General features: G+C 41.2%; 1 protein-coding gene across 2 annotated transcripts; it reads right to left on the bottom strand.

The window, feature by feature from the left end:
* Positions 1-1,124: 1,124 nt before the first annotated feature.
* lfng (LFNG O-fucosylpeptide 3-beta-N-acetylglucosaminyltransferase) lies at positions 1,125-9,266 on the bottom strand. 2 transcript variants are annotated; one of them, XM_079457183.1, is made up of 8 exons: positions 8,741-9,266; positions 4,635-4,683; positions 4,325-4,427; positions 4,060-4,213; positions 3,873-3,958; positions 3,621-3,786; positions 3,222-3,307; positions 1,125-3,124 (listed from the first exon to the last, which is right to left on the bottom strand). In XM_079457183.1, exons 1-8 carry the CDS (start codon positions 9,143-9,145, stop codon positions 3,058-3,060), a joined length of 1,116 nt encoding a protein of 371 aa, XP_079313309.1. In that variant the 5' UTR covers positions 9,146-9,266; the 3' UTR covers positions 1,125-3,057. The 2 variants fall into 2 exon arrangements, with proteins under 2 accessions (XP_079313309.1, XP_079313308.1); XM_079457182.1 differs by having other exon boundaries at positions 1,555-3,124; positions 3,873-3,961.
* Between the last annotated feature and the right edge of the window lie 8,826 nt (positions 9,267-18,092).

Here is an 18,092-nt window from a genome sequence, read left to right as displayed (position 1 = left end):
ATGAAGAATGTAGAAATCCCATCTCTGCTCTGAGACTCATGGGAAAACATAGCTCAGAAACACAAACCCTCGCACCATTAAAACAGGCACAGATGTGACTTAATAAAAACATGATAATGTTTGTAACAGGATCTTTTTGATCTGAATGCACTGTAAAAGAATTGTGGTTTGAAAGGAATAATAAATAGTAACATCGGGTTGTGGAATTGACGTGTAGCTGTCAAAATATGCCAGTTATAAATACTAAAGGGATAAAAGAATTATAATGTTCTTGAAATAACACCATGCCGGACCATGTGTGAAGGAATTCATTGAATATATTAATGTACACTCGTATTATTTAAAGTGATTCATTTCATGATCAATTTCATAAGTTGGTTATGATCATTTTAAAAGAACACATTGTATTTGACTTGACTTTGTACATCTATATGTGAAAATAAGTAAAAACAACAACTAACATGAAATAATATTCAGAATTTAATAATAATAATTAATCATTCATTCATCTCTGTCAATGTTAAATAAATAAATAAAAACGTCACATACATTAATTTATAAAATATATATATTAGGGCCGTCAAACGATTATTCGCATCCAGAATAAAAGTTTGTGTTTACATAATACAGCATATATCTGTGTACTGTGCCCATTCATTTTGTATTTATACAAACATACCCATACATGCATATATTTAAGGAAAATATATATTATAATAATTAATACACATTAATATATGATTTAAATTATTGGTAAATATACATAATAAATTATATAAATATATAGTAGCCTATAATAAAAATACATTTATATGAATTATTATTAACTCTTTTTTTTTTGTTAGTTCACAATGCATTTGTGCATTTACATTATAATAGTAAGAAGTATGTTTTTTGTGTTTTTAAAAAGTGTCTTAAACCAGGCAGTGCATACAGCCCAAATCCATGCAGATTTATTTATCTGTTGTATATATTCAAGACCCCAAAGCCTTGACTCTTTAGAGTGTTGAAAGGGCCGGTTGTGAGGGTATGTTCTTTCCCATGGCCATTGTTGTAGAATAATAAATAACGTGTGAGTGAGACTAAACTTTTAAGTGTGTTTCATTAATTAAGCAATGGACGTGCGACGGGTTTGTTTTATTTGCATGCTTCAGCAACAGTTCACAACAGTTTTGACAGAGTACAAGTATACTGGCCTCTGAACCTGCGTGGTCTGGAAATGATTTTACCCTACATGATTGATGTTACTCGTGTATGCTGTGCTATAATAGGCATGTCATTTTCGTTGTTTGGTTTAGATGTTTTAGACCCCATGAAGTCAAATAATGGGTTTTGTCATCTATTATCTTTTTAGATAAGCTATATTGTACCCTTCAAAACTGACAAATCTAAACTATTAGCAGATGTGCATTCCTTCTGTAAGAAAATACACTAGAAATGTTTAACTCATCTTAAACAACAGTATTTATCCAATCGTGTGTGATTTATCCTCCCCCAATACAATCCACAATACAATGTCGGCTGAGAGAAAAGAAAATGCAGTCAATTGTTTTTGCGTATATGCATCTTTATTTAAAAGCCTTTACCAAGGCATCCCATGGTAACAATATCAGGACTGTGATCCCTGAGAGGAAATCATTTGAACAATCCAAGAATCCAGATACTGGAATATAAATTACAGCCAAATTCAAAGCATTACAGAAAAAATACAAGAATTATCAGAACTACGTCTGATCCATAAGTGACCAAATTTGCAATATCTAAACATTTATGTACAAATTCATTTGCTTTAAATGTCACAGTACATAAATACTGCTTTAACCTAAAATATACAGACTCACCCAATATGGGTCATTTCCACAGAGACAGAGAAACTCTGTAAGGATCACTGCAGTTGCTTATGTAAAGCTCTCCGTTAACGTGTTTTGTATCGCAGGCGATGTCCGAATGTCAGCCAAACTTCTATAAGAACGAGGAAGCCGTGGCTCTAGGCCAGACCCCACTGTGCACGAGGGATCTGAGAATTTGGATCATGCAATAAACACGTCTTAGACTTAGCTGCCATCTGGTTTAACAATGTACATAACTTTGTGTTGACAGTCTGAGTGAAGGCCAGTAAGCTTTTGCCAAGAGAGACACTTTACATAAGCAACAAACAGATTTCAAACCAAGCTGTGCAACTTTAGTATTTCTGAACAAAGCTAAATAAAAAAATAAACGATGCCAATAATCTGATATCTGTCTGCCAACAGTGCATTCAGCACTGGCATTAAATAATATAAACATCTAAGATTTGGGGCATTTTCACACAGCTTTGAGATCTTATCATACATTTACGCCAAAGAAATGAGGGAAAAGTGCTCAATCCTTATACACCACAGATTAAGATAACCTGAACGCATATTAGGAAAATTGCCTATTGCCAGCACATCATAAAAAACAGTAATAATAATTATAATAACACTGATGTTAAAGAAATAAAATATGTTAATAATGGACCTTCATCTTGTAAATTTTTTCCGGAGTCCTTAACAATGTCGAACTGAATAATAAAGCACCCATTTCACTTAAGATGATCTGAGCATTTTAGAAAGCAGACCATCAAAAGATATCATCAAATTAAACCTGAGGGAACAAATTGTCCTGAAACGTATTTGGAGAGAGAAAAAAAGTACAAAAGTAATTTGCTAAAGCGAATTAAAAACTAAGCACATAAAGCTGGCAAAAGGTTGAAGTATTCTAACAACATACATTCTATGAGAATTGCAAATGGCATACAAGCAATAGTAATGACATAAAGCACAGTTGATTGCCTGCGAAGCTTGGCGCTGAAAGCTGACTTCCTCTGTCGAGTCCGGGATGGACAGGAAGCTCAGGCACCATGCGAGAAGGAAATGTTTAAGGTGGGCCGCACAGCAGCTCAGTATTACCACGAAAGGCCATGTGCCACTGCAGAGCAAACGCAGCGGCCACACAGCCTAATACCACACTGGTCCCGTATGCCTTTCAGATACCGAGGCAATTAGGGACGAGGATACAGAAGAGGAGCCGGTCACCTTAATAGGCAACCTGAAGAGGGCACCACGGAGTGTCTGGATACAGCAAACAGTGAACTGACTTGAATCTGAGGAGGAAAGAGAAAGCAGAGAGAGGTTTGTTAGAGTTGGGTACGAGTGACATCCAAACAAGATAGGTTGTATAGTATTGAGGAACCTTCTTACCTGGATGGGTCCTCCTCAACAGAGAAAAGCCCTTTCATGTTGATAATGTTCCTCTTGTTCTCAAACATTCCATAACTCAGTGTAATCTGAATGAAAATAAAACACTTTAACAAAACTATTCTGTATTTAAGAGAAATGTGATCATTAAAAACCCAACCTGATCTCAGGAATTTGTACTTATTTTACGGGGTGGCTAATTCGTATGAATTTGTATGTTGTGAATGGTACAAAAATGTCCCACGCCAAATCCGTCGCTTAACCTAACATCACTGGTGCGAAAGCAAATCGCACTGAGATGTACGAATGACATCCTACGAATTCATACAAATTAACATCGTAAAATAGTTACGTTTTTGCTGTGAGATTGAGTTGGGAGGGCCTGGTTTCTAAGATTCTCACCTGTTTGTGTACTTCTGATTTGGACACCTGTTGAAGGTTCTCCAGGTGGGAGTGGAACAAGCTGCTTCGGGTCAGAGGGACACCTAGAACCGACTCGATGATGTAGCCAATGGTACAGTCATCAGGCAGACGGATCTTCTCAGCGGTGGTCATGAAATGGCCTCCACTGAAAAATAAAAAATAAGTTGAGTCTACTAGCATCTCAAAATATTCTGTTTGTAGAAGATAACATGTGTTGAGATGAGTCTGTACCTTGCCCACGGGCTCATCTTTAAAGCCAGACCCCGGCTGACACAGAATCCTGCCCCTCCTGTAGCGAACCAGAAGTTCACAGGTCTCTGCTAAACGGAACCAAAAACATTAGTATCTATTCTCAAAATTACATTTCAACTAGACAACCAAAAATACTATACAAGTAGAGATCATTTTGAAAACCTACCATCTTGTTGTCACCGAATCGTTCTGTGGCTTCAATAGGTCTGTCCAGGCTGGGTTTGCCAATGTACATGTCCTGAGTGTGAGGAAAGTTAGAAAGCAACTTCACCAGGGTCTTGACGTTCACATAGTTGTCATCATCAACATGACAAAACCACCTAAACCACAGGAGAGATAAAAAAAAATACAGTAAGAACATCTACTATCGTTTGCTTTGACACTAAACATTTTTTTAAGTAATGATAGCGCTTTAATAATCCAACGCTTACTTTTTGCCAGACTCGATGAACTTGTCGTACTCAACTGCCATCTTGCAGGAAAGAGCCTGTCGGCTGTGTGCTGAAGAACAGTTGGTGTTGATGGCGTGACTTCCTGTGTGGATAAGAGAACAGATACTTTGTGAGAATTTATGTTAAAGACTCAAGTATTTGTAGAGTAATGTCCTTTATCTGTGAGGTCAGTAGCCCAAATACTAAGCTAAGCACAAGATGTTTAAGAGGATTAGCTTTGAGCTATGCAGCATTCAAAGACAGTATTCTTTCTACCCATGTGACTTTCCCAACAGGAAGCAGCACTCACCGATTTTCTTCTTCAGTTCTTCGTCTTCGCCATCCGTGAAGATGTATGTCTGCAGACACAAAGGCAAACTCTGGTTAGCTATCTCTTCCAGTCAAGTCACACAAGTTAGTCCATGAATCACTTCACCCGACCAAAGATGAAACGGGAATTTGCGAGAATCATTTATCCCAAAGCGGCCTGATTAGAAACCATTGTCTGGGATTTACACCATGGAAAACTTAGCAAGTTAAACAAGCCAAACCCAATACCCCCTAAAATAAAGGCCCCTTGTTCTAGTTGTCAGTCTCTCCATGGAAACTGCTCCGCACCCCGAAGCATCCCAGACCCAGAACAAAGCAGGGAGCAGGCTACCCTACTTACCCCCGCAGTCCACCCCCCCAATACAACTGCCCTCGTTCCATCGCCCCTCACCACCTCCCTTGTCTTTCCATTCCTCATCCATCTATGCACTTTAGAAATGTTCAAAATGCCTCAAGATGCAACTTCCAAAAGAAAAAAAGAAGCATCAGGTCCCATTCTCTCGAAACCCCCCCAGACATACTTCAACTGAGGAATATACATTTACCCCAGAGTTGCAGTCAGACTGACGTCTGACCCCTCAGGGTTTTGTTAACATCAAAATAGATGGGGGGATGGAGCACGGGGCTGGGATTTAGAGGCTCATTGTGGAAGATAAGACAGAGCAGGTGCAAGGCGGCAGCCCGGGCTCAAAGGAGCCATTGAGAAAGAGACGGCACACGCTTTAAACACACTGATGAAAAGGAGAGCCGCCCCGTCCACGCACTGCTTTTAACCTGTTTGCTTTCTACCTCAGGTGAGACTGCACCTGCCGCCCGCCGCCTTATCACGGCCACGTGTCTGAACAGGCCGTCCGGCCCACGCCCTGCTGTCCTTGAACATGCATTCCTTAGCTATCAAACAAGCTTTTTTATATGATTCTGTTGCTGCCTGCCTTATCTCAACAGTGGATTTTAGCCGTTTCGTATGCCAGCACGGGCGCATCTATTTAAACGTTCAGCGATGCCAGATAAAGTTTGATTGGTTTGCAGAACAAACTCAGAGCAGATGTTTAGCGTGGCGCACTGAGGCCAAGGCCGATGTTTGTTTAGGGGAGGGCTGGTGCTTGGGCTGGTAAAGGATCAGAGGCTGGCGATGTTTACGCAGAGTTGCACTGAAAGGAAGGACTAATCACACCGGCAGCTGCCAAAGGGCACTGACAGAGGAGAGAAACCTCAGAGCTGATTTGTGTATTACAATGTGTGTGTGTGGCCATTCACCCCATCCCAGAAAGATCTACTTGGGCTATCCTTTTCCAACAGGACAATGAAGAATGTTTTGAGGCTGGGTTAAAGCCGGCACTGGATAAATTCCAAATATGTTTGCCTGCATTTGCATACAGCTGCAGTGGTTAACTAAAGAGAGGCCTCTCACCCTTTTGTTTTCTTGGCTTCTCTTTTATTCAATGGTGAAAAGGTATTGTGAGGCAGAATGACCCAGTGAGTCACGCTCATTTGTGCTCACTTTTTAGAAATAAACAACTTTTATAAGCATTTACGTGCGCCGATGTGCGGGCAGAGGTTTATTAGGGCTTCCCACCCAACTAAAGGAAGGTCTGGCATAGGGCAGGGTGAGCGTGGAGCCTGGCTGTCTGTCTCCATCTACCCAGGAAGGAAGCAGAAAGATGTTACTCCCTCTATTTAACACCACTCGACCCAGTTAGCTCTACCTGTGCCAATCTAAATATCAAAATCATGCTATAACAGATCCACTCCTTTCTCAAAAGTGTGGCATTTATGTAGACAAAAAAAAGGTTAACCACAAAATGGATCTTTTAGGCGTTTCAAACGGAATGAAAGATGTTGGACATGGTACATTAAAAGCAGTAAAGAAGTTGATCTGGAAGGCATTTGGGAGCTGTCTGTGTAACGGGACACCGGATATCAGAGCCACGGCACAGGCTGTTCTCTCATTGTTGTGAATTTCTCTCACTGGGGAAGCTGCATTGTTCCAAGGGGGAAATTCAGAGAAACGGCGGAAGCCAGACGCTGCACCGCGAACAATTCTGAAGCATATCAGACTACAGACTATTCAAAAGACCTGACTCATCAAGTCAAGTCCATAAAGACTACGCTTAAGACATCTTTAACACCAGCTTCTGTTTGAGAAAATACTGATAATTCCAGAGTGTTGAAGAGGGTCGGGAGCTTCTAGCTGACCTTAAGTCACTCTTAATAAATACGAGACAGTTTCCCAGTAAGAAGAGTTTCAGGCCGCCGTATGTGTCAACAGCCAGCACAGATTGGATCGACTCTCAGTGTTGACATGTAAACAGCCCTTGACGGTGAGTTGTTAATCACCTGTCAAAGCAGCACATGAAGCAGGTGAGACGAAAGATGAGTTCATCACCCCTATGAGCACGCTCACAGCGCTAGTCACGCATCATCTCACTGTATGTGACAAAGTTCTCAGGATCCCTCAATGGCCGGCCCCTGAACGCTTGTATGGTGCCAGCCATTGTGGCAGGTGGCCAAGCAGCACACCGGAGTCCTTATGATAATCCCTGTACGTTCAATTGAGAATAACTGGGAATTGAACATACTCAGGTGTTGCATGATGAAAGTTGAAATCATTTTAGATTGGCCTTCCATACACATACGTTGAGAATGTGAGGATTTGTATAGCTGGCATTAGTGCCGTCTTTTGTTCTTTTAAGCCCCGGCCACCTGGCAGTGGCACCCATTCACCGGGAACTCCCCCTTGTGTTCTGGGCTGCATTGGTCTTTTATGTCTCCACTGCTCCCTACCAGCTGCTGCTATTAATCCCTGCTGTTAACTCTCTCTTCTGTGGGTTAACTTCCATCATCTCTTGTATTAAGCAAACAAGCAAGGAGCCACAATCCTAACGTTTCTCCACTAAAATCTGTTCTGTTAAATCATGTTAGCTGAATAGCCCCAATGTCACATTTTTAAAGGGATAGTTCGCCCACAAATTAAAATTATTTTTGTCATTTACTCACCTGTATGTCCTTCCAAAGTTGTATGACTTTTTTTTAACCCCAACAACTATTGGGGCCCTATTGATTTCTATTGTGTGTACACAGAACCGCTAAAACCTTTCTTAAAAAATCGTATTTTGTGTTACACGGATGAAGGAGTCATAAGCAGGTTTTGAATGACACGAGGGAGAATAAATGATGACAAAATGTTCGTTTTGGCTGAGCTACCCCTTTAAATATTCATGCAACGCTTGCAGAAGCAATGCTTCTCAAACCGTGTCAGCAACATTCAAATGACAGTCATGAAACCCCGCTTGTATAAAGGGAATTGATTGTGACAAAGCCCCAAGGCAAGCTAAACTTGTGTAAAATGTATGAGCGACTACTCCAGGCTGTGAATAAAATCACTTTGACTGCTCTGCGCACTGCCTGCGCTGCCGTGAAGCGCTTTTGTGCGGGCTGCAAAAGAGGGCCTTTTCCCAAGAGCAGTATCTTCAAACCGCGAGCCACTCGGCGTGTTGCTGAAAAGCTTTCCCTGACTATAGATGCCGGTCCTTTGTGCCTTCAGCATCTCCATAAGGAAGACTCCGTTTTCCCACAGCTTGTGTAGCCTGACCCAGCCTCCGCTCAAGATCCCGGGTTCCCATGGAGAATGGAAGACGAGGGGCTGGCGAGGCTTCCCCCCCTTCAGAAAGACGCTTTGTTGGTGCTTAGAGGGGGACAGCTCTGAAGCTGCTACTGTGATGCACCCTTGGCCCATGTGCGTTCACGGGACACCCCCAAAACAATGGGGCCGGGGTGGATGGAGGGGGGGCTTCAGTCTGTCATTAACACAGCCATTTCTACATGCAGCATTGGTCCTTTACATGCCATTTTTAATCTTTTAATACACTTTAGTTTACTAAAAGTATATTAAGTCGTGCACACTTATCGAGGCAAATATTATGCACATTATAGATAAATGTAGAATTAAGAAAGCTGTTGTGTTAAAATATAAACGGAAGATTCAATAAATAATACAAACAGTCCCCATTTGCGTCCTGTGGGTAACCGCAAAACCTGTCGCACTGTAACAAAGTGCATCGAATTGTAACAATTAAACTGCCGTACCTGCTGCATGTTCCTCGAGATCCATGTGTCCAGCAGCAGATCCAGTCTGGACCGGTGAAACTTCTTTGTAGTCTTCACCGCTATGAAGACGTCGTCGGCACTGATGTCTTCTGCAGGCGGCGCGTCTATCGGCGCTCCGGATGCCTCGCCGGGCTTATCCGCATCCCTCCTGGTGCGGGTCAGCTTGGAGAAGTAAGCAGAGAATCCTTTCTTCCTCTCCTGCTCTCCATCATCGGCCTCCGGCTCTCCCAGACTCTGAAGCGAGCGGCGTCCGATCTCACTCTCGTTCTGCATCCCGTCCGGCTGAATCCGCTGATGCTGCGCTACGACCAACAGCAGCGCTAGACAGGTGACGCTCGCCCCCGCGATGGAGAGCAGCGTTTTTCTGCTGTACGTTTTCAACATGTTTATTAAACTCTTTCTAGGCGTATTTGCAATGCATTAATCTTAACCTCCCTCCTAAGACACTAAAGAAAAACGGTACGTTTCATCCGTCTATACTGTTCCTCTGAAACAATAAGAGTCCGCAGATCGTGGCACGGAGGGGGTTTTATAAACTGCCCACCCACAGACCACGCCCAGTGGGCGGGACGTGTGTGGCTATTGTGCTGTGGGAACCACAGAGAGACTGTCAAAGGGAGGACGCGTTAAAGGACAGCAGGCGAGGGACATAGAGGGGGAGGGTGAAGGGGACATGCAGGCGTAAACATACAAAAAAAACTACACTGAGAGATTAGTCTGCTTAACAGAGCATGTGTTTGCTGTAAGGACTGTTTTTTGCATACTTGAATCAAGAGAGCTGGGTGAAATTCAAACTTTCAATCATTAAATAATATGAGATTGAGTAAAAACATAATAATGTGTTTTAGTTTTGCAATATTTTACGCAACATTCAGTGCAAGTAAATGCAGACTATGTTTGTATGAAAACATTACACTATATGATAGCCTTATTCATTTTTGCACATTTTTTCCATTATTTTTGTTCTTTGCCAAGGTTATAATGCATACAGATGTAGTACGCTGTACATATGTGCCGTTTCACCCAAAATAAAAAACAAATAATAAGAAAATCGATTTTGCATTAAGGAAAGAACATATGACGATTAATTAAAAGATGATTAAAATGTATTTGTACATTTATTTATCTTTTGGGGATCAAGATTGACCATCTTTTAATGAAAAGACTTTACTATCATCCGGTCATTGATGCTAAATAACATATCCGACATTTCTCAACACCCATGTGCAAATCAGGTTCACAATGACGTTATGCTCCGATCAATCTGGATGCTAACCTTGTGAGGCCTTCAAACAACCACTTGCTCCCTACTGCTATTTCTGCATTGAAGAACCTGTGGAGTAAGTACACCACCCTGACCATGAGTTCAACTGCTGGTGACAGACTTCAATGCTTTGGGTCTTGATTCTAGCAAAACAGATGCACTGGTTAGACACTGTAACATTTTTAATACAGGCTAAACAGATAAGATGCTTTCCTTTTTATATATTTGAATGATAATTTAACAAATAAGTTATCTGATGAATTTATTATTATTGAGTGGTTGTATATAAAAGTAGCCCACTTTTCATATATTTGTACGTTGAGCTCAATTTTCCGATGCAACCCGCAAAAACTGTGTCAAAACAAACATAAGAAACCAGGCAGAGGGGTCACACTCCCCCTGGCCTCTATTTCTTTGTGAGCCAGCACCTTTTTTACTCTGGGATGGTGGAATTCTTGGCCGAGCTCCTTGTCGGACTCTTCAGACAATCCGTGTAATAAAAAGCAGGACTAAACCACACAATGTGAAAGTTCCGCTTGTATCCCAGATTCATGCCAGTCAAACCCCCTGCCCCCCTCCCTCTGCTGACGGATAACAAAAAGGAGAAAAAAGTTTCTTTTCTTCCTTTCTTTCAATCCCTAAAAAAATAACCCCCGTCTGCCCTCCACACCACATCCCGGATCTCTCTCTCTCTCTCTGAAGAAGTTACCGCTGAATTCTAATTAAATGAAATCTCCCATCCGAGCGCAACCCACTTCCCCACAAGAATGCCCAACGATCATGCTAATAATGGCGACATCCTTGCAACCCCTTTCCCGCTATCCCGCAGTGGATCTGCATTCTTAGGGCGAATGAGGGAGATTTGCAGAGGAATGGATATGATTACAGCCAAACTATTTATAGAGTCACTTTAATGTGTGAAGCATAAAGGAGAGGATGGCTACGGCATTTCTTTGCACATGGCGGGCATTCTCCTGGCTAAATGAGACTGTTCGTGCCTTGGTCCTTTTCCCGCCAGTTTCCAGGCTTGGCGCAGCTGTTTGTTTTGGGATTTGAATGTTTGCACAGGGTAAGCAAAGCAATTTTGGCAAGTTAGCTGTATTTGGGGATAGGGTTATCTTATCTGACTATTCAATTTCTCTTGTACTCTTGATGCAAACGAACTGGCTTTGATCTCAGTACCCACAATGCACCACACGCTTAAACATAGATACTCAAGGTAATGAGAGCGGTATGTTCAGAGTGGCAAAAAGGCATCATGTCAATAAGGGCACTTCCTTCTTTCATCCATTCCATATTTTATTTTCATCTTTCTTATTCATTTTTCCCTCTGACCATCTGAGGGATTCTTTGAAGATGGAAGTTAAATTCGGAACAGCTGCATCTCCACTGCATCTCTGTGCATGCCTCGCGCGGTCGGTTAGAGGTTGTCTATCAGTCTACAGTCTCCTGTTTATTATTCCACATCATGAAGCATTTAGCTGTATTCCATTCATCTGGAGATGTTTCATGTTCATTTGATATGTCGACAGTTGTACATTTTTTGGTGATGTGATTTTTGGCAGGTCTTTTTTCCATGTTGACGTACTACAAAGCCAATGTGAGAGTGCAACCAGCTAAAAGTAGTAATGCAACTATATTTCGTAATTTTCTCCCCCTTATTCCAGAACTTTATGATTTCTTCTCAACACCAAATATTTTATGTAGAACCTTGTAAACATACAACACTGGCCCCCATTGACTCCCATTGTATGGACACAAAAGCATTGCAGCATTTCTCAAAATACATTCTTTCGTGAGGTTCTCATTCAACAAATACTAACGCATTTTAATACAGAATACATTGCATGGTGCACAGTCATCTCCTTTTTTAACTGAAGGAAAGAAAATGTCCTCAAGAAAGTTGCTGTTTGAGATTTTTAATGGCATCTAGTCTGTAAAATGTTCAGTTGTCTTATATTAGCGTCATGCCAAAGCCAGTGTGCGGCTTTAAGACCATGACATTTAAATTCAGCCCCTGATTCACTTCAGTTTCCTGTCCTCTTTCTTCTTTTTCCCCTTACTTTTTCAAATCTAAACTGTAAGATTCCAGACAGTGACGTCCCTTGATATTAGTCTTAAAAGCACAAGCACGGTGGAAGGATTCAGACAGGCATTACAGTGCACAATGAAACTATTTTCATACCATCTGGGTAAAATCTATTTCGGCTGATAGAGAAAAGTATCTATATGTTGTATCCAGATATGATTCTTTATTTATTTGACTTTCAGCTATAAATCCTGCAGAGAAAGTTGTGTCACGAACATAGAAACACAATGCAGCTTCTGAGGGGCCACGGAGTCCCCTGGCTCTCACTTCTGGTGTGACCTGTAATCCTATCAATGCTAGCACGGCCATGCTGAGAGAATAAACAGAGCTATTGGCTTCTGCCGCTGCCCTCCTAAAAAACTTCCGTGCTCGTCTCTCACACAGCCTTGGAAAAAATACACATGAATGAGAAAACGCACTTGGACGACATGGGTTTGCGCCTCTGTTTTTCCACGACTTTAACAAATAAACATGTCTTGTTTTCCCAGACCTCATCCAAGTCTTTGATTTGCCGTCATTCTCGCCAGCTCTCAAAATTCTTTGGAGCGGATACATATGCCATGACTTCATTTTGTTATTCGGAGAATTGTGGGGTGTTTGACTGTCACTTCTTGCAGTATTACAGTATTACAGTGACTTCTGCAGTTGCTAGCGCTTGTGCTTTGTTTCCACCATGTCCAATGGATTATGGGAAATTTAGCAATGGATTAAAGGGTCTTTCTCTGGCGGTAGGGAGTCAAATTGCACCCTTGGCTTGTCCGGGCTTGTCCTCAACTACAGTATACCAAAACATCTCCAATGTATGGCATTATGTAATGTAGCATTATATCAGGCATGTGGTGCACCCAACCAAAAGGAAATGTAATTGTTTAAAAGTTGCTTTTCGTGGCTTTGGAGATTTCACTTTGCTCATATAATTTGATTTAAAGTAACAGTTCACCCAAAAATTACAATTCTGTCATCATTTACTGACCCTCTTGTCATTTCAAGCCCGTATGAATTTTATTCTTCTGTAGAACACAAAAGAAGATATTTTGAAGAATGTTGTTAACCAGTACACATTGACTTGCATTGGTTTTGTGTCCATACAATAGAAGTGAATCTGTGCCTGTTTGGTTCGTTCTTCAAAATATCTTCTTTTGTGTTCTGCAGATGAAAGAAAGAAATAAGTCATACAGGTTTGAACTGACAAGTGGATCAGTGAATAGTGACAGAACTACCCCTTTGACATCTATAGCCATCCACAGCTTTTTTCAACCATACGTGCAATTTACATACAAGAAGCAGAAGCAAATGATCTCGGCAACCTGTCAGCAGTAACGTTCTGTGACCGATTACAGTTTGAGGAAGAAGTGGGAGGTGTAACGATGGGAAAGGAGCCGCTTGGCTCTCTTTGTATAGATTTGGAACAGTGGAGCTCGGACAAGGACGCTGCTGTTTGTGGATGAATCAGGCTCTGGATCACTCAGCCTCTCTGAAAGAGTTCTCTTCAACCTATACCCTTCTCTTTTGTGGTCTGCCACTACCTTGCTGAGCTGGACAATGAGCCAGCCATTGAAAACTGAGCTATGTTTCTGTGCTGCCCGGAGCCCATTAAACTGTAGGTCTCTCTCATCAGGCGTCTATTCTTATTCTAATAGCTCGCTGCATGCCAATAGACTCATCACTGGAAGCGCCCAGCACATACCAGCCATAAATAAGAGCGGGTTGCATTTTTTAAAATCTGGCTATGAGAACGTCGCCAGTTGTTATGATGTAACCATATTCAATAATTTATCTCTTTCAAAGAAGTTGCTAATGATGCTTTTGTCATGGCAACCCATTTACCAACTTTGTCTGATCTTTAGTGAAATGTAGCCAAACTCTTATTGATTTTATGATTTTTGTATTGTAGCTTTAATACAGCCATGCTACCACAGAGAGAACAGTTTCCCTTGTTTTCATTATGGGATATTGCAGCGATGGGGTCTGGGTGGGGTTGACGCAGTTGAGGTGAATTACCTGTTCTCCAGCCCATTCAGGTTATTTGTATGCTAAATGACATTTGGGAATGTTGAGATGGCTCCGCTGGGAGAAAATCAGAGATCCCATTATGCAGATCTCCCGGTGCTCACAATGGTAATTAATGGAGAGATAAGCCAGTGTTGATATTCAAATGTCAAGCCTCTGAAGGGAGCTCAAGGGAATCAAAGAGAGGGTTGCCCCTAACCCAACGGATAGTTCTCCAAAAAATGAAAATTCTGTCACCATTTACTCACCCTCAGGTTGTTCTAAACAAGTATAAAGTTCTGCTAAACACAGATGAAGATATTTGGAAGAATGTCAGTAACCAAACAGATCTCATCCCCCATTTACTGCCATAGTAGGGGAAATGAATACAATGGGAGTCAATTGGGGATGAGATCTGTTTGGTTTCTAACATTCTTCCAAATGTCTTTTTCTGTGCTCATCAGAACAAAGAAATGACAGGTTTGAAACAAGTAAACGGTGACAGAATTTAAATTTTTAGGATGACTATTCCTTTAATAAGGTTAGATTCGCTGTGAGGAACTGATGTGTGCTGTTGAACATTGTGTGAGACTACAGTTGGTTGTGAAGGCTCAGCACAGGGTTTAGGATGTAGAGGTGTCGCGCTTAAGCGGTCTGTTTGTGTCCGGCACAAGCGCGTAGAAGTCAAACGTCGTAAACTCCATTTCAAGTCCATGATGAAGGCGACGCGAGTCAAACCTGCAGGCGACAAAGTCATTGTCCAAAGTGTGAAAAGCCTCAATGCTGTAAAGTAGTCGGCAACTTCAAACGCAAAACTCTTGGAGGCTCTCATTAATGCCAACAAGCTCTTACAGTAAATTGATTCTTGATCTGTTTGTTTTCATGTTTGTTTACCCTCTAAAAAGAACCACATGTTGCCCAAGTCAAGCTAGATTCTGACACTTTATTCCTGGACTAAACTATTGGTTTTGGTTGTTAATGGTCCTTTTTTATTGTTTAGAACATAAATGCAGTGCCCAGAATGGAGCAAGCCTGACCTCATTGTTGTAATTGGTGACGGCACTGTTTTGCTATCAGTGCATTTGCATAACTGTTCAATTACCTCCAACCCCCAATTCCTGTCCTAAATCCCTTCTCCCTTTTCCACTTTCTTCCCATAACTTCCCCCCTCCCTTCGACCCATCCCTGTTACACTGAGAACTTGCTGATGAGTAACTGTCTTGCAGCTTTATGAGCCCCAGCATACATTAATTGGGCCTGCTGATCCATCAGAGGACACGGACGGCCCCAACAGTGGGAACCAGCACACCAGACAGTACCAATTAACACTGTAGAGAACCCAATATATATTTTATGTGTGGATCGACTCGCATGTCCTCTTTTTTTTGCCTCGGCGATGTTCGGTTTCGAAGAGGCTTTGTGATGTGAAGTATCTGTGCGGTCACAGGGGACGCAATATGCCGAGGCACAAGGGAGAGAATGAAACCACTTTGAAGCGATACTGTAGTGGAATATAAGAGAAAGAGAGTGGCCGTGAAGGGGTAGAATGACAGTGAATCTCATAGGGGACGTCTCCTATAAAGTGCTGAGCTGGAGAGAGGGAATGTACTGGGAAAGTGCTGAGAGTCTCTTTGTGCGTGTGATGGGTAATCGCAGTTCAATGGCCACGGGAGAGGCGTTGCATGTGGGAAAAACAGCACTCACTGATAAGACTGTATGATGAGCTCACTGCTAAGATTATAATATTTTCTTTAGAGTTTGAAAAGCAGCGGATGCTTTCAAGGTTACATAATGTGAGTTTTGCCAGCTTCAACAGCCCTCATTAATTCAACAGCTCACTGACTGCTGGCCTGTCCAGCCCTGAAAGGATGTAACTGTGCTGTAAACTTTTTACTTGCTGAAGTATTCATTTGAGTATTTTTAACTTTATATAATTATTCTAAGAAAAAGTAGACGTTGTTAAATTTAATATGTAACAGGTTTCATTACAGGTTTCTGTTCTAGGTTGTCCTGGAGTCGGGACATTGAGAAAGTAAGATTTATTTTAATTATTTTTAATTTTTATTAAATTTATTTTACACAAAAATTGATCCAATTAATTATTTATTAAAAATAAATGTGATTATTAAAATATATTGAATATATATATATTTAATAAAGAGGTATAATAAATATAATAATACATATATTAAATGTCAAATTGTAGTATTCAAATATATTATATATAGTATACAAATATTGTGTTCTTTACATAACTGCAGACAAGTTCATTTTTCTTATCTGTGTTTTGTTTGTATTTAAATTTAAGATCTCACTTTGCGATACATCACATTTATTTTAAAAACGTGCTCTGTTTAACTAGAGCGTCTGTGTCACTTGCTTTGGTTTAAGTATCATTTCTTGTGTTGGTCTTCTCTGCAGGCAAGAAGTACCAAAACCGGTCTCACACGCCTCAATGTCAACACCACAACCTCCTCGATTCCCCCAGAGCTCATAAAAGTTCTGGGGCTTGCACTAGCCCGATACCTGATCTGCTTCCTAGTGAACCGGACTTCATGACCCCCTGACTTCCCTTCCCTCAAGGGCGAATCAGTGGCCTTGTTGAATCAATCTGTCTCTGGTACAGTAACCGCTAGCGTTTGAAGCCAGGTTGACTAATTTACCCCATCAAGAGGGGCCCAAACATGTGTTTGATGCGCAGGCCCTGAACCCTGCTGGTGTTCCATCACTGTGTCTTTTGTACCCTTAGGAAGAGAAAGTATGACAGATGGGGTGGCCATTCAAGGTCAGCAATCTACCCAATCTGTAATAATACCGTCCTCGTGTAATCCATTTTCAATTTTACACTTTTGGCTGTCTCATTTCCCACTTCGCATGCAGGGTCTCTAGTTTCTGTCCCCTGTGGTGATAACTTTGTCCACATTTGGGCATTTGATTTATGGACGTTTGACTGTTATGTGCTCTATTAACTTTGGAAAACTTAAAGCAAACACAGTAATGAAACAGGACGCACAGATTTTGCAGTCTCTTTGATATAATTGTCTGCTCTGTGTCTTGTAAAGAGATCTTAAAATAACGTCAAGATAGTCAGCCAGGGGCGTCAAAAGTGTGGGGGGGTGACTGAGTACATAGGGCCTTGGCATGTGAGGGGCCTTGAATTTCCTGAAATTATGACTATTATTATTTTACAACTGTGCTCCTGCACTGCGCGTTTGTGCAATTCTATGTTTTCCGCAATTTGTTTTAAGCTTCGGCAGACGTCTGTGTAAATGCCTCACATGAGCACAGCATGCATGCAACAGCGAACTGCACGATAGGCCGTATGAGTGATGTGGAATGGACTCACATCCCATGACCTTGGCATTGCTTGTGCCATGCTCTTACCAAGTCAAGTCAAGTCAACTTTATTTACATAGTGCTTTTCACAATTTGCATTGTTACAAAGCAGCTGTACCAGAAACATATTGACTATAATCAAAACATATAAGGTTATACAAGTAAAAACAAAAAAAGGCGAAAACACAGAAGACAGACACCGATTAAAACACACCCAAATACAAAACACTCCACACACAATATGCACATGTACTAACACACATAGACACACACACAAATGCGCAGACACACACGCACAGTGGTTATCACTGAGAATCACACATTTATAAGTGTGGAGCCATTTATCTTGACATTCTTGGCATTAAACTTTTTAAGAAATACGAATTGTCTAAATATTTAATGGCAGTCAGTTACAGTCATGAAGAGGCATTATTACTACCATTATGCAGTACTTGTCAATTCTTACACTACACACGCTAGTTTAAACAAATAGTTAAATGTGTAATATTATGGAGTACACTGAACAGCGTCTCAATTCAAATAAAATATAGTTAAACTGTCAATTTATGTTTAAGGGGAGACTGAGCTGATAAATTAATATGTAAGAATATCACAATTCATACAGAAATGAGATTCAGTGCTGTATCATTAAT

This window comes from Barbatula barbatula (assembly GCF_947034865.1).
Source record: "Barbatula barbatula genome assembly, chromosome: 5".
Classification (NCBI taxonomy): domain Eukaryota; kingdom Metazoa; phylum Chordata; class Actinopteri; order Cypriniformes; family Nemacheilidae; genus Barbatula; species Barbatula barbatula.
Note: the sequence above shows the minus strand (reverse complement) of the source record. Positions and strands in the feature narration are given on the sequence as shown.

Excerpts from the sequence above, each read along its gene's own strand:
- lfng (XM_079457182.1), bottom strand. The coding sequence starts at position 9,145 with ATGTTGAAAACGTACAGCAGAAAAACGCTGCTCTCCATCGCGGGGGCG. Across the intron at positions 4,684-8,740 it reads TCTCGAGGAACATGCAGCAG|ACATACATCTTCACGGATGG; the intron begins GTACGGCAGTTT and ends TTGTGTCTGCAG. Across the intron at positions 3,308-3,620 it reads AATCAGAAGTACACAAACAG|ATTACACTGAGTTATGGAAT; the intron begins GTGAGAATCTTA and ends ATTTTCATTCAG.